Genomic DNA, 15094 nt, shown 5'->3' on the forward strand with positions numbered 1-15094 from the left:
CAATGAAACATAATAATTATGTATTTTTTATTTAAATTTTAATTAGAAAAAGGTTGCTTCACATGTCAATTCCAGGTCCCTCTCCGTTTCCCTCCCCTCCTCCCGTGTCCTCCCAACAACCCCCCCAATATCCCCTCATTTCCCCAGGGAGGGTGAGGCCCTCCATGGGGGTGTCCATAGTCCGTCATTTCATCCAGGGCAAGGCCTAGACCATCTCCCAAGAGTTCAGGGTGAGAGTGCATCTCTCATTGTTGGATGGGAGTCCAAAGTCCATTTGTATACCCGGGATAAATACTGATCTACTACCCAAGGCTCAATAGATTTCCCTATGCCTCCTCACTGACACCCACATTCAGGGGGTCTTGATCAGTCCCATGCTGGATTTCCAGGCATCAGTCTGGGATGCAAGAGCTAACCCTTATCAGGTCAGCTGTTTCTGGGGGTTAAACCAGCCCAGTCTTAATGTCTTTGGTCATCAGTCCTCCCTCTCTGTCACTGGATTTCTTGAGTTCAGCTCAGTGCTTAGCCGTGAGAGTCTGCCTCTGCTTCCATCAGCCACTGAATGATGGTTCTGTTTCCCAGACTCTCTGACCACGGGACTATAGGCTGGCAGTCCCCAGATCTATGTCTAAAATCCATATATGAGAGAGTATATGACATGTTTCTCTTTTTGTGACTGGGTTACCTCATTCAGGATGGTTTCTTCTAGTGTCATCCATTTGCCTGCAAATTTCAGGATTCCATGTTTGTTTTTTCTGCTGAATAGTACTCCATTGTGTAAATGTACCACATTTTCTCTATCCACTCTTCAGTTGAGGGGCATCTAGGTTGCTTCCACGTTCTGGCTATTACAAATAATGCTGCTATGAACATAGTGGAACAGACATCCTTGTTGTATGAATGGGCATCTTTTGGATATATGCCTAAGAGTGGAGTTGCTGGGTCTTGTGGTAGGTTTATTCCCATTTTTCTGAGGAATCTCCATACTGATTTCCAAAGTGGCTGTACAGGTTGGCACTCCCACCAGCAATGGAGGAGTGTTCCCCTTTCACCACATCCTCTCCAGCATAAATTGTCATTGGTGTTTTTTATTTTTAGCCATTCTGACAGGAGTGAGATGGTATATCAGAGTTGTTTTGATTTGCATTTCCCAGATGACTAAGGATGTTGAGCACTTTCTCAAGTGCCTCTCAGCCATTTTAGACTCCTCTTTTGAAAATTCTCTATTTAGTTCTGTAGCCCACTTTTTAATTGGATACTTTGGTGTTTTGGAGACTTGCTTCTTTAGTTCTTTGTATATTTTGGAGATCAGCCCTCTGTCAGATGTGGGGTTAGTGAATATTTTTTCCCATTCTGTGGGCTGCCATTTGTCTTGTTGACTGTGTCCTTTGCCTTACAGAAGCTTCTCAGTTTCAGGAGGTCCCATTTATTAATTGTTGATCTAACTGTCTGTGCTACTGGTGTTATGTTCAGGAAGCTGTCTCCTGTACCAATTCGTTCAAGGGCACCTCCCACTTTCTCTTCTACGAGGCTCAGTGTGGCTGGATTTATGTTGAAGTCTTTGATCCATTTGGACTTAAGTTTTGTACATGGCGATAGACATGGATTGATCCACATTCTTCTACATGGCAGCATCCAGTTATGCCAGCACCATTTGTTAAAGATGCTTTCTTTTTCCATTGTATATTTTTAGCTTCTTTGTCAAAGATCGTTTTGTTCATACATGTGTGGGTTAATAGTAGGGTTTTCAATTTGATTCCATTGGTCTATTTTTGTGCCAATACCAAGCTATTTTCAGCACTATAGCTCTATAATAGAGCTTGAGGTCAGGGATGGTGATGCCTCCGGACGTTGCCTTGTTGAACAGGGTTGTTTTGGCTATCCTGGGTCTTTTGTTTTTCCATACCAAATTGATTATTGTTCTTTCAAGGTCTGTGAAGAATTGTGCTGGGATTTTAATGGGAATTGCATTGAATCTGTAGATTGCTTTTGGCAGGATTGCCATTTTTACTACATTGATCCTACCTATCCAAGGGCATGGGAAATCTTTCCATTTTGTGAGGACTAATTTAATTGCTTTCTTTAAAGACTCAAAGTTCTTGCAATACAGGTCTTTCACTTGTTTGGTTAGCGTTACCTCAAGGTATTTTATGTTGTTTGTGGCAATTGTAAAGGGTGATGTTTCTCTGATTTCTTTCTCAGCCCTTTTATCATCTGTATATAGTAAGGCTACTGATTTTCTTGCGTTGATCTTGTAGCCTACCACTTTGCTGAAGGTGTTAATCAGCTGTAAGAGTTCCCTTACAGCTGATTAACGGTAGAGTTCTTTGGGTCATTTATGTAAACTATCATATCATCTGCAAATAGTGAAAGTTTGACCTCTTCCTTTCCAATTTGTATCCCCTTGATCTCCTTTTGCTGTTGTATGGCTCTGGCTAAAACTTCAAGTACAATATTGAAGAGATATGGAGAGAGTGGACAGCCTTGTCTTGTTCCTGATTTTAGAGGAATTGCGTTGAGTTTCTGTCCATTTAGTTTGATGTTGGCTGTTGGTTTGCTGTATATAGCTTTTATTATGTTTAGGTATGTTCCTGTTATCCCAGATCTCTCCAAGTCCTTTATCATGAAGGGGTGTTGGATTTTGTCAAAAACTTTTTCAGCATCTAGTGAGATGATCATGTGATTTTTGTTTTTCAGCTTGTTTGTATGGTGGATTATATTGATGGATTTTCGTATGTTGAACCATCCCTGCATCCCTGGGATGAAATCTACTTGATCGTGGTGAATGATTGTTTTAATGTGTTCTTGGATCCGATTTGCCAGTATTTTATTGAGTATTTTTGCATCAATGTTCATGAGGGATATTGGTCTGAAGTTCTCTCTTAGTTGTGTCTTTGTGTGGCTTGGGGATCAAGGTTATTGAAGCCTCGTAGAAAGAGTTTGGCAAAGACCCTTCTGCTTCTATTGTGTGGAATACTTTGAAAAGAATTGGTATAAGCTGTTCTTTGAATTTCTGGTAGAATTCTGCACTGAGGCCATCTGGACCTGGCCTTTTTTTGGTTGGGAGACTTTTGATGACTGCTTTATTTCATTAGGGGTTATAGGTCTATTTAAATTGCTTATCTATTCTTGATTTAATTTTTGGCAAGTGATAGCTATCCAGGAAGTCGTCCATTTCCTTTAAATTTTCAAATTTTGTGGAGTACAGGTTTTCAAAGTATGACCTGATGATTCTCTGAATTTCCTCAGAGTCCGTTGTTATGTCCCCCTTTTCATTTCTGATTTTGTTAATTTGCATGTTCACGCTCTGCTGTTTGGTAAGTTTGGACAAAGGTTTGTCTATCTTGTTGATTTTCTCAAAGAACCAACTCTTCATTGCATTGATTCTTTGTATTGTTTCCTAGTTTCTACTTTATTGATTTCAGCCCTCAATTTGATTATTTCCTGGCGTCTACTCCTTCTGGGGGAGTTTGCTTCTTTGTGTTCTAGAGCTTTCAGCTGTGCTGTTAGTTCTCTGGAGTGAACTGTTCTCCAGTTTCTTCATGTGGGCACTTAGTGCTATGAACTTAATTTAAAAATTTTTGGCAAAAATATCTATCTCTTTCAGAAGTTAGAGCAATTTTATTTAATAGTTTATTATCTATAGAACTACAACAGAAAATTGAACACAAATGGTTCTTACCATATAAATAAAAACTCAGCTTCATTGATGGACTATAAATCATTAGTGTCCTCTTGACTAGATTTTGCATTTATTTGTAAATCTTCAATATTAAATTTCATGAATATAAGTGATTCATTCATGTCACATTTGAACCAATATAACATCTTCCTACTTACTCACTGAATAGGGAATTAAACATTTTGGAAGGTGTTCATGTAATATCTGTGTATGATCTATGATTTTATCCTTAAGTTTTACAGTTTATTTTAATAGCATTAGTAAAAAATACCTCACAATTTAGCTACTTGTTACAATTAATTCTAATTCCTAACTAAAATTTAAGTAATGCATAGTCAGAGATCAGTGTGAGAAGATGGCAGAGGTGTTGTGAGGTATCCTAAGTTCCCAGAATATATAGAATACAGAGGGTCATTAAATGTTTGTTTTATTGAAATGACATAAATTGAATCCATAATAAGTTTAACTCCACCTCACCTAATCTGATTTGTAAAAACTATACACTAGATTAAATATTACAGAGTTTTAAAATTATTTCTACTTACAAGTTTAATGTAATACTTAAAACAGTTGTTTTAAACTTATAGACATGTAAATAAAAGTCTTCCATTTCTTTCTACTCAAACAAAATTCAGAATTGATTATGCCCATAGACAATGATGGAAAGAATTTGGGGCAATAAAATGTTAATTTTTTAAATTTTAGATGATAAACTTATCAAGAAATTATGTTTACAAATACCTTATAGACAATGAAATGCTATTTCAATAATTTTTAAAGGGTAAAATATTTTCAGTCCATATATACAACTATGTGTTTTTAGAGTATATTTTTCACATACAAGTAGTACATTCTCACCTCAACAACCAAAATATAGAAGATTCATATACTGAGACACTCTGATCTTCCCTGCATTCTCTCATTATTTTATTAAGTATGTGGACAGTGCCTATGCATTTCTAAACGAATACAAACAGCATATGCTTATTTTCCCTTATTGCTGTATTTTGGATCTTAAATTGCCCTCTGTAATCCCTTGCATTTAAGGTCTTATCCCAGTGTCTGGCATCACTGGAAGGTGATAGGATCTCTACCAAGTGGCTAGTGGAAGGAAGTTCAACTGTTAGAGAATGCCTGTGAGGGAAAAATTGGGAGCCTCCAGCTCCTTCCTTTTGATTCCCAGATACCATGGAGTGAACAGCCCCTTCTCATTGTAATGAATTATATAAGCCCAACAACAGTCATGGGTCAAAACCTCTGACAGTTAAGCATAAACTTTCTCTTAGTTTTAAATTGATTGTCTCTAGTAACAGAAAACTGTGATGACTAACATTGATTATCAGAATGATATAATTTAGGATCACCCACAAGACAAGCCTCTGGTCCTATCTATGCATTTCTCAATGGGTGATTGATTTCTGAAACCCCACCATTGAATGGTGGCACCATTCAATGGGTGAGAGTCCTGACCTGAACAAAAGGAAGGCAGCAAGCAGAGTATACATTTTCATTTTTCTTTGTACCCTGACCACAGAAAAATGACCGGCCACCTCATGTCCTGCCTCCATGACTTCTCATCCATGGTACCCTCAAACTGTGAACCAAAATAAGTCCTGCTTAAATTGTTTTTGCCTGGTATTTTTGTCACAGGAGCAATACATGGAACCAAAACACTAACATAATTATCTCACAAAAGTGTAATCTATGTATTGCTGTGCAATTTTATTTTCCTTTGAATATACATATAAAATTGCATGTATAGATTTCCATATTGGTACCAAAATACATCAGTGTCACATGTGTTTTTGTAAGATTGTGACGCAGAGATCAACTAACTAATCTGGTCCCTCCCAACTGAAGTCTACACAGCCTATGAACTTGGAATCTTAAATAGAATGGAAATCCAAGACACAGAGCTGTTACACTTGCACATGGATCACTAAGTGGAACATTTCCAGCATTATTTTCAGGCTTCTCTTTCACATTACTCAATAGGCAAGAAAGATAAAAGAGTGTTACTAAGTTGCACACATCATGAATCACACTTCCCTCAAAAGCCTTCATCTATAAAGTCTTGATGTACCAGCTACAAGGCTTTTGGATCCCACACATTTTCATTTCAGTTTTTAGCATTTAATATGTCCTCACAAACTTTTTTCTCAGCCTCACTGACGTTTTAGCATCGTGTCTCCTAGCACATGGGATTCAATCATGCAATTCCAACTCTACAAAATCATTACATTTGAAAGTAGGTCAAAAATCTGCTGTCTCTAAATGCATCCAAAACTTGACTTTGATGGGTTAGGGTGTTAAAATTTCAAATTTTCTTTTTGACATAATAAAAGAGTCAAGTGAGATTTCAGATGTTTTCAAGAAAATGCTATAACTCCTTATTTTAAATTAATTTTTCAACAGTCCACATCATATACAGCTGAGGAACTAAACTCAGTTCAGATGTTTTTAAATAGATTTTAACACTCTAAGAATAAAGTTGAATGCTGTAGTTTCAGGCTCACCATAGTGAGTAAGCCAGCCAGACTACTATCCCTTCACTTTCCACCATATTCAGTAAAAATAGAGGAGGCAAGAGGGGCTGGACCCTGGAGAATATGCAAATCCTAGAACATCTGAGTGCATCTTTTTGTTGCCTTTTCTATTGCACAACCCACCTTTGCTTCTGAATGATGAAACTAAAGTAGAACAAAGGAGTTACAGGTCCCCTGCTCGCTGGCATCCCTTATCTCTTCTAGATGAATCAAGAATAAAGTAGGTTTGTTGCTGTTGCTGTGATAAAATGCCCTGACAAGAAGCAATCAGGGAGAAGGGGGTTTATTTGGCTAACATTTCTAGGTTACGTTCCATTAATGAGGGCGAACTAAGGCAGAACTCCTTCAGCTAGTCACATCACATCCATAGTCAGAGAGAAACAATTGAGCCCATGCTGCCTGCTTGTTTGCTAGACACTCGGCTACCTTTCTTCTGTCTTATGTAATTCAAGACCCCTGCCTAAAGGAATTGTGCTGCCCACAGGCATCAGGGTCTTCCCATATCGATTATGACAATCCTCCACAGACATGCTCACAGACCAACCATATTCTAGACAATTCCTCAACAAGAACTCTCTTCTCTAGTGACTTTAAATTGCAGCAAGTTAGTTGGTATTTAAAACCATCAAGGATGTCTTATAAAGTGTTACCAGTTTTGTAAGTAAATAGAACCAAGAAACAGAAAGTGCTTATTTTATAATCTTATCAATTATCTTAGCTTCCCCTAGTCTAATAAAACTTGATAAAATTTTAAGACTAGGCCAGCAGTGGTAGAGCACACCTATAATCCCAGCACTCAGGAGTCAGAGGCAGGTGGCTCTTTAAGTTTGATACCAATCTGATCTACAGAATGAGTTCCAAGCCGGGCATTGATGGCCCATGACTTTAATCCCAGCACTTGGAAGCAGAGTCAGGTGGATCTCTGTGAGTTCGAGACCAGCCTGGTCTACAAGAGCTAATTCCAGGACAGCCTCCAAAGCCACAGAGAAACCCTGTCTCAGAAAAAAAAAATAGAATGAGTTCCAGGGCAGTCAGGGCTACACAGAGAAACTCTGTCTTGAAAATCCAAAAGTAAAAATAATTAAGACTAAAAGAGACTTCTTTTGTAGTTCTAATAGCTTAGAGCTAAGGGGCTATTTTAGTTCTAGACTGCATGCCTAGAAAGTACAAGGACCTACAGAACTAGATAAAACTATCCTAAGTGAGGTAACTCAAAACCAGAAAGACAAATATAGAATGTAATCACTCATAAGTGGATACCAGAAATAAAACAAAAGATACCCAGCCTACAATCCATTACCCTAGAGAAGCTTGAACCCTCTTCCAGAAACAGATGGAAGCAGATGCAGAAATTCACAACTAACCAATGAGCCAAGCTACTGGAGTACAATCAAAGTGAAGGAGGAGCAAAAATATGAACAAAGGAGTTAAGGCCATGATGGGGAAACCCACAGAATCAGCTGACCCAAGCTAGTGAGAGATCAGTGACTCTGGTCCAACAAATGGGGAATCTGCATAAGACTGAACTAGACTCCCTTCATAGAGGTGACAATGGTGTGACTAGGACAATATATAAGGCCACTGGAGAATGGAGTGGGGATTGGGTGGGGGGTTGGTGGGTGTGGGTGGAGGAGTGGGGAAGGAAGGGGGGAGAAGGAGCTAGGATTGACAGGTGAAGCAAGCTTGTTGCTAATTTAAATAAAAAATAAAATAAATTAATAAAAAAAACAAAAAAAAGAAAGAAAGTACAAGGTCCTGGGTTCAAACCTTAACATCACCCACACAAACAAGCAAAAGAAAACTCAGAAGTTGAGTGTGGAATCTTAAAAATAATGGACAAAGTCATGTTTTGATTATCATAGTTTTTTTAATTGATTACATAGACCATGAAGGTCAGCATCTGAATCTCTCTGTGAGCCTCTCTTTTCTCTGACCTATGAGCTAAACAGCTTCTGGGCAATGCATTAGAGTCTACCATTGCACCATTGCACACAGGCCACTTCATGTGACTTCCAAAAAGGACCACAGTGTCAGGAACAGCAGACAAGAGAGAGCCTGAGTCCACAAAAGCTCCCACCCCCTTTTGATTCCACTAACCTGGTGTCTGCCACAGTGGCCCGCACCACTGCCCAAGCCACAACAAACGCTGCTGGAAACCCTGTAACAAGAAAAGGATTTGGAATCCATACTTACTTTCAGATCAGATTTTGTTGTCTCGCCTATAATTAGCAGTTGAGGGGGAAAAATAGACATACAAAAAATATTGTTGTGATTAAGAGAAGTACACCTAATGCTATCTCATCCATTTGAGAAGTGAGTGACAGCATAAAGGGCAAATTGCACCTGGAAATCTGAAGATGATAGTATTTGGTCAAATTTTCACAGCAGGGATCAGGGAGAAACCACTGGAATTGGAGGGAACTGGAATTCCCAAAGTTGTAACCATGCAGAGGGTGGTACGCTCTGACCTTTGCCACACAAACACCTGCTTCTAAGAAGTGGAGCAATAAGTGTAGAGAAAAGCTGGAAGAAACCATGGGCTTAAAAACATTACACTGTTTGCATTCTAAAAGTGGAAGGCAAGGAGAAGCTACCAGCAGGTTTCAAAGTCAGGATGACATATCAGGTAACCTTCGTATCAGATATTTACATTACAACTTATAACAGTAGCAAATTTTCAGTTATGAAGTAGCAACAAAATAGCTTTGTGGTCGGAGGTCACCACAACATGAGGAACTGCATTAAAGGGTCACAGCACTAGGAAAATTGAGAACCACTGCCCTACCATCTCTTTCAAAGACTGGAGTTGCAAAGAGAGAGTCAGAAGATAAACTAGCTACAGAATTTATTGTTCATGGGATTGTGCTAACAAAATCAACCTAATGTTGGGTAAAAGATGCTCCATACCCATGTCTGTGAGTTCTATGTACTTCAGTGTGTGTTCTGAAACCCCCTCATGAAACAGAGATCACAAAGGACTGTGTTTACTTACTATTGCATCATCCCCAATGACAAAATCATCATCATGAGAAAATTAACCACAGTTGTGAAAGTTAGAAGCCTAATATGCATGGAAGTATACTAGAAACAAGTCACTTTTATCCTTTTTTCTTTCCTCCATTGGAAGACCTGAAAGCAGATCTCCAGGTTTCATTGTGACGAATTCCTGATTCTAATTGAGCAAAAAACAGACTGTGCTGAGTAGCAAGAGCCCAAATAGAACTGGTGAGAAGCCCGGAACCTCTTCATTATCGAGCCATATGAAATCAGAGAAAAAAAGAACAAATCATAATGCACACAATCAATGTATGTAGAAATTCATAAACAGAAAACAGCAAGCTGGGTTCACAGACAAAACTTTACCCATAAACGCCATTTCAAAATTGCAACAGCATTACAGCCAGTCAACATTTTGTCATCCTAAAGTGAGTTATCCATAAGTTCCCTTTTCCTTAGTTCACGTTTTCAGATTCTGTGACAATTTTAAGGCAAAATGGGCAAGGGAAAATGTTCCTGCATCATTGGGATGGGAAAAAACAAGTCTTCCAATTTAGTTCTGAGACATTAGTACCTTTCCCTATGCTGAGTGTTCATAATTTAAATGTTAAAGTAACAACTTAATTCTGTCTGCAACTGTTCAATCTCCGAGTACTTCTCTTCTAACTACCTTGGGCTTTCCTTTCCCTGAAACTTCAACAAGTACACGGTATCCTTTTCCCTGTCTTTTGTTGAGATCTTGCCTGATTTAGTAATTGCCTGGTACTACTGGTAAGTAGTTTGTGGAATGTGAGCATCCTGTTTTTAAATTTACTCTACTGAAAGTAATTTGGATAGTCACCTGCCAAGAATGGTAAGGCTTCGGAACTCGTTGTAACTTTATGTGTTAAATGCAGTCAAAATAGTACTACAAATGCTTCTGTGACATTTTCATTATTTGACCTGGAAGCACAAATCAGAGATACGCTGTTGTAGCTTATAAATTCAACCTTCAAAACTGTTAGGAAGAAATCATGGACAGAGCAGACGCAGCACAAGGCATGGGGCCTGGGAGGTTTGAACAAGTACAGCTAACAATGTGCTCTTTCCAGCTTCCTCCAGAGTTCTAGTGAGAATTTGGCCTAGGAACACTAACCACAATTTAAGTTTGAGAAGGTTGTTAAATGCATTTCATTAACAGGACAGTGAAACAAAAGAAAAGCAATAAGGTAAAATGGACAGGATCATTATAGGGAAATAACTGCAAGAAGGCTGGTGATGGACAGACACAATACACTCATTTTCATAACCAGTCAGAGGAAAGGTGACGTGAGTGCTTACCCCAGCCTATAAAGATGAAGCCCCACAGGTATTTGGTGTCCGAAAAGAATGACACAAAGATTAAGTTATGCAGGTAGAGCCCTTCCACCAGGATCCAATAATAGTTGGTAGCCAAGAAATAAATAAACATCACAACAGCGATCTTGCACCCGACCTGTTACAAATGAACCAGAATTGCATTGAATTAGGACATTTCATTACACTGAATGCCACCCTGAGACCACCAAAAAAATTCCTCTATTTACCTTCTGATAATCAAAAATGTCTTAATTCATGAGACTCCTAAGAACATTGGAGAGACCAGAATCAAGCTGTTGTAGCACAGGACTCTACAAACTACAGACTTGATTCTGTTTGTAAAGTAAGGTATTTTTTTCCTTTTAGTAGTTACCAAATTTCACAAATCTTTGTTTTTATAAAATATAACACATGATCATCAGGAAAAAATAGGATAAAAAAGTGAGGGAAAATATTAGTATTAGTCATGTTTCCATGATGAATTTGATTCATTCCAGGCTTTTCATGTGACTACTACAGCAAAATAAATTGCATCAAACGTTAATGACTGAAAAGAGTAAGTGTTTCCATCTGAGGGATGACAGAAGGGCTCATCGTTCACCCTCGCCAGACTTGATAAGCAGGGTCTACTTTATCCAGTTCACTGTCACTTTATTCCACAACTAAGGAAAAAAAACAATAGGCCAGGACAGGATCACACAACAGGACCACAAAGTCAAAGGGAAACAGAGATACAGATGGCCATTCACTGGGGCTGTGGAGAAATATCAATCGACTATAATTAAGTGCCAGGGGCCAACTTAGGCCAACCTAAGTTGATCATCTCCCATGATCAAATTTACTGAACTGTGTGTGACGCTAAACTAAGACTGGAACATTTAGAGAAAAGCCTCATGCCTTGGATTTTATGTTGGGACAAGACTTCAAGGGTACACATGACAGCCACTGTGATCCATACATCAAAATTCCATTGCAATCATAGCGCAGATGTTCTTGATCCAAATGAGCAATTAGACTGAGAAGACAGACAGACAGGTGACCAAAAGAAATCCCAGTGCAAGTTAATAAATGTTCAGTGAAATATGAAATGGAACTTACTTATAAAAAATCTGTAGTGAGAAAAAATGAAAACACGTACATACTGAGATTTGTCCACAGATGGTCCTCCAATGAAGTTCTGAAGGTCACCCTGCATCACCAGAGACTGCAGAGCCTCTGTTCCTAGGTGAGCCTGGGCCACTCTGTCCTTGACAAAGATGCTCACAGCTCTCAGCATGAAGGACACAAACAAGTGCAAGTGGATATAGTTTCTAGTGCAGTGCAATCGTCTATGCAGAGAAAACGTTTGTTATTTAGATTGGAGAAAATGATAACAGAGGAAGAAAGTACATCTGACAGGCACAAACACATGCCCCCCCCTTAAGGAAAATATGGTAAACTCAAAAGTGACAAGTCATTATTATTTTTCGTACAGAAACTACTTGAGTCTAAAATTAAAATATAACTTTATATGTATTCATTTTAAATATATTCTGACCTACCATCATTGGGATCCAGTTTTTGCTTTCTTAACTATTGTACTATGATATACTGCAATGTCGATGCAATGTTCTCTCTCTCTCTCCCTCCCTCCCTCCCTCCCTCCCTCCCTCCCTCCCTCCCTCCCTCCCTCCCTCTCTCTCTCTCTCTCTCTCTCTCTCTCTCTCTCTCTCTCTCTCTCTCTCTCTTTCCCCCCTTCTCTTGGATTCCATCAGTAGGAGACTGTTACATATTCACTAAATAAATTGGGAGTTCAGAAAATAAATTCTGAGTTCTCAGATAACAAGATTTCTTGACTCACACATGGGTTTGATTACTCCTACCCTGTGTGTTCTTGGCTTACATCCTATATTTATGTATCCCTTGAAATCTCAGTCAGAGACCTTCCTTCTCCCTTTTCTACCCTCCAAAACCATTACATACTGGTTGGCATTGTGCAAATCACTGTGTCATCCATCAAGGCAAAGTGAGCCCCGTTTCCCCCTTCTTTTATCAATTCCTGAACTCACTACTGTGTGTATGGTAGTATAACCATCCTATACATGTTGTTCTCTGGTGTAGTTCAGCTTTGTTGGTTACAATTCCGTGTCAATTTAAATTATATAGAATTTTGTGTTTTATGTGCTTATATCAAAGAATTTTGAACATACTTTTGTCCAATAGTACCAAAATAATTTGAGAAAAAAATGAGTTACTCCTTGATGAATGAAAATTTTCATTAAATTGTGTACAGTACCAACCACTTTGCAAAAAAATAGAGATTTATTAGCCTAAAGGCTTCACATACTTGATGCTTTCAGTTTTTAGAAAACATGAGAATGAATTGTCAAAGACAGTTAACAATATGTTTCTTTAAGAATCTTGTATTAGCTAGAAAGAGGAATTGGAATGGGAAGCTCAGTTGGTAGAGTACTTGCGTTGCATTCATGAAGCCCTAGATCCAATCCCTAGGACCATATAAATCAGGTATGGTATTTAGACTGCTATCCCAGAACTGTGTAAGCAGAGGCAAGGGGACCAGGACCAGATAGATCATCATTAGTGTGGTGGTTAGAAAGAAAATGGCCCCCAAAGGAAGTGGCACTAGAGGTGTGGTCCTGTTGAAGGAAGTGTGTCACCGTGGGGGCCGGCTTTGAGGTCTCTTTTAATCAAACTTCCTTCAGTATGACTTTCAGTTGACTTCCTGATGCCTGCAAGATATAATACTCTCAGCTCCAGCACCACATCTGCCTGCCATGCTCTGCGCCATGATGATAACAGACTGAACATCTGAAACCATAAACTACCCATCCCAATTAATTTTTGTCATAGTCACGGTGTCTCTTCTCAGCAATAAAAATCCTAATTAAGACAACTAGCCATACAGCGAATCTGAGGCCAGTCTGGACTACATGAGACCCTTATCTCAAAAAATAAATTTCATTAGGAAAAGGTTAGAGAACACAGATTGTGTGCATTGGATGTCTTCTACAGATAAGGCATTAGAACATTCCTTCTAGGAGAAAACTAAATGGGAACTATTCACCTGAAGTAGCCAATGATGAGAATGGCCACAGCCAAGGAGCCAAAAGAGATGGAGTAGCCAACAGTGTACAGGACGTAGAGACTTTCAAAGAACTCTTGCTGTAAGGGGAAAGACAGTCAACATATGTAAAAGAAAATGTTTCAAAACAATTACATCACTTTTGGAATATAGTGTCTGATTCTCTCTAACTGTTATGGGCTGTAATTTACATGCTATGAAATGGACAAGTCTAAGACACGTTGCTTAACAGTTTTTGACATACCAAGTTTCATTTGTACCTCTTTACTAGTAAAATGCTCACCCACTGTCCACTCACACACAACCTCTATTCCAATTTTTGTCACCACAAATTAGCTTTCTCTGTTCACACACTTCATATTCTTCCAGACTGTTCTTAGACTTAAAAATTATAAAATGTATGTTTTTAGAACAAACAGCTTTTGATAATCTTCAGTACTGTTACATGTATTTATACTTCATTTCCTGTTAAATTTTTTATTTAAAATGATAGAATCACAGAATATGGGAAAAATAATAAGTGGTGTTTCATGTACCCTCCATCCATTGTCTTCTAATGGTTATATCTAATATAATTATGCTCAGATATACAAACCAAGAATTCAACACTGTTGCAATGTACTGATAGCTATTTTTGTGTAATTGCATCACACATGAAATTTTTTTATGACTACCACTGAAATCAAAGCACAGAAGTCATCCACCAGTGCAAAGATCTGCTATACTGTTCATGTGTGGTCATGTTTACCCCTCTTCTTCCCCAGCATCCAACACATGGAAACTTTGAATTTGTTTTCCATAACATGATTTTCTTTTCATGGTGGTATGTAAACCAACTGAGACATTAAAGGACTTACTGAAGAGTCCTTGAGATTCATTCAAGTTGTCACATTCATTACTAATTTGTTTTTTTCTTAATTGCTGAGTAGTATACATGGTATTTTCATATCATACATATATACATTATTATATTTGAGTGAGTTCTTTATCAATAGTATATAGTTGGATCATATTTTAACAGAACCAATCAGTTGATTTGTGTATTGAGAGTAAATTTTATACAGTATAATTTTTTCTATTGTTATTTTTTCATTTTAAAAACTTTCTAACTTGTGTGTTGTTTGAACATCTTTAGAATTCTACTTTATTATTTTGTATATTATTTTCATTGTTTTAGGTATCACGTTAACCCACTGAAGCTATACTCCTGCATGGAATAACCTCAGATTTTCAATTATCTAATTTTCTAATTAAGCCATCAACATTATAACATTCTTTCTAGGTTCATACTTATCATTTCACATAATTTGTGGTACTTCAGACTTTTATTTATTTAGTTTGAACTTTGCCCTGAATCATGTAATTTTCCACTGTTTGTAAATTGTTTATGTACTTATTATTTTAATTTTTAATTAATCATTTTATAGTCAGAGACCATATTTAGACTCT

General features: G+C 38.0%; 1 protein-coding gene across 1 annotated transcript in view; it reads right to left on the minus strand.

Annotated features, from left to right (window-relative positions):
• Pth2r (parathyroid hormone 2 receptor) overlaps positions 1-15094 on the minus strand; it is a 74016-nt gene that overhangs the window by 30429 nt on the left and 28493 nt on the right. The window contains exons 5-8 of the mRNA XM_040753443.1: positions 13628-13725; positions 11702-11891; positions 10546-10699; positions 8326-8386 (exon numbers count right to left, since the gene is read on the minus strand). Coding sequence (XP_040609377.1) covers positions 8326-8386; positions 10546-10699; positions 11702-11891; positions 13628-13725 — 503 coding nt within the window. The remainder of the gene's footprint in view (positions 1-8325; positions 8387-10545; positions 10700-11701; positions 11892-13627; positions 13726-15094) is intronic.

The sequence above is a fragment of the Mesocricetus auratus genome, unplaced genomic scaffold (genome assembly GCF_017639785.1).
Source record: "Mesocricetus auratus isolate SY011 unplaced genomic scaffold, BCM_Maur_2.0 Super-Scaffold_100010, whole genome shotgun sequence".
Classification (NCBI taxonomy): Eukaryota; Metazoa; Chordata; class Mammalia; order Rodentia; family Cricetidae; genus Mesocricetus; species Mesocricetus auratus.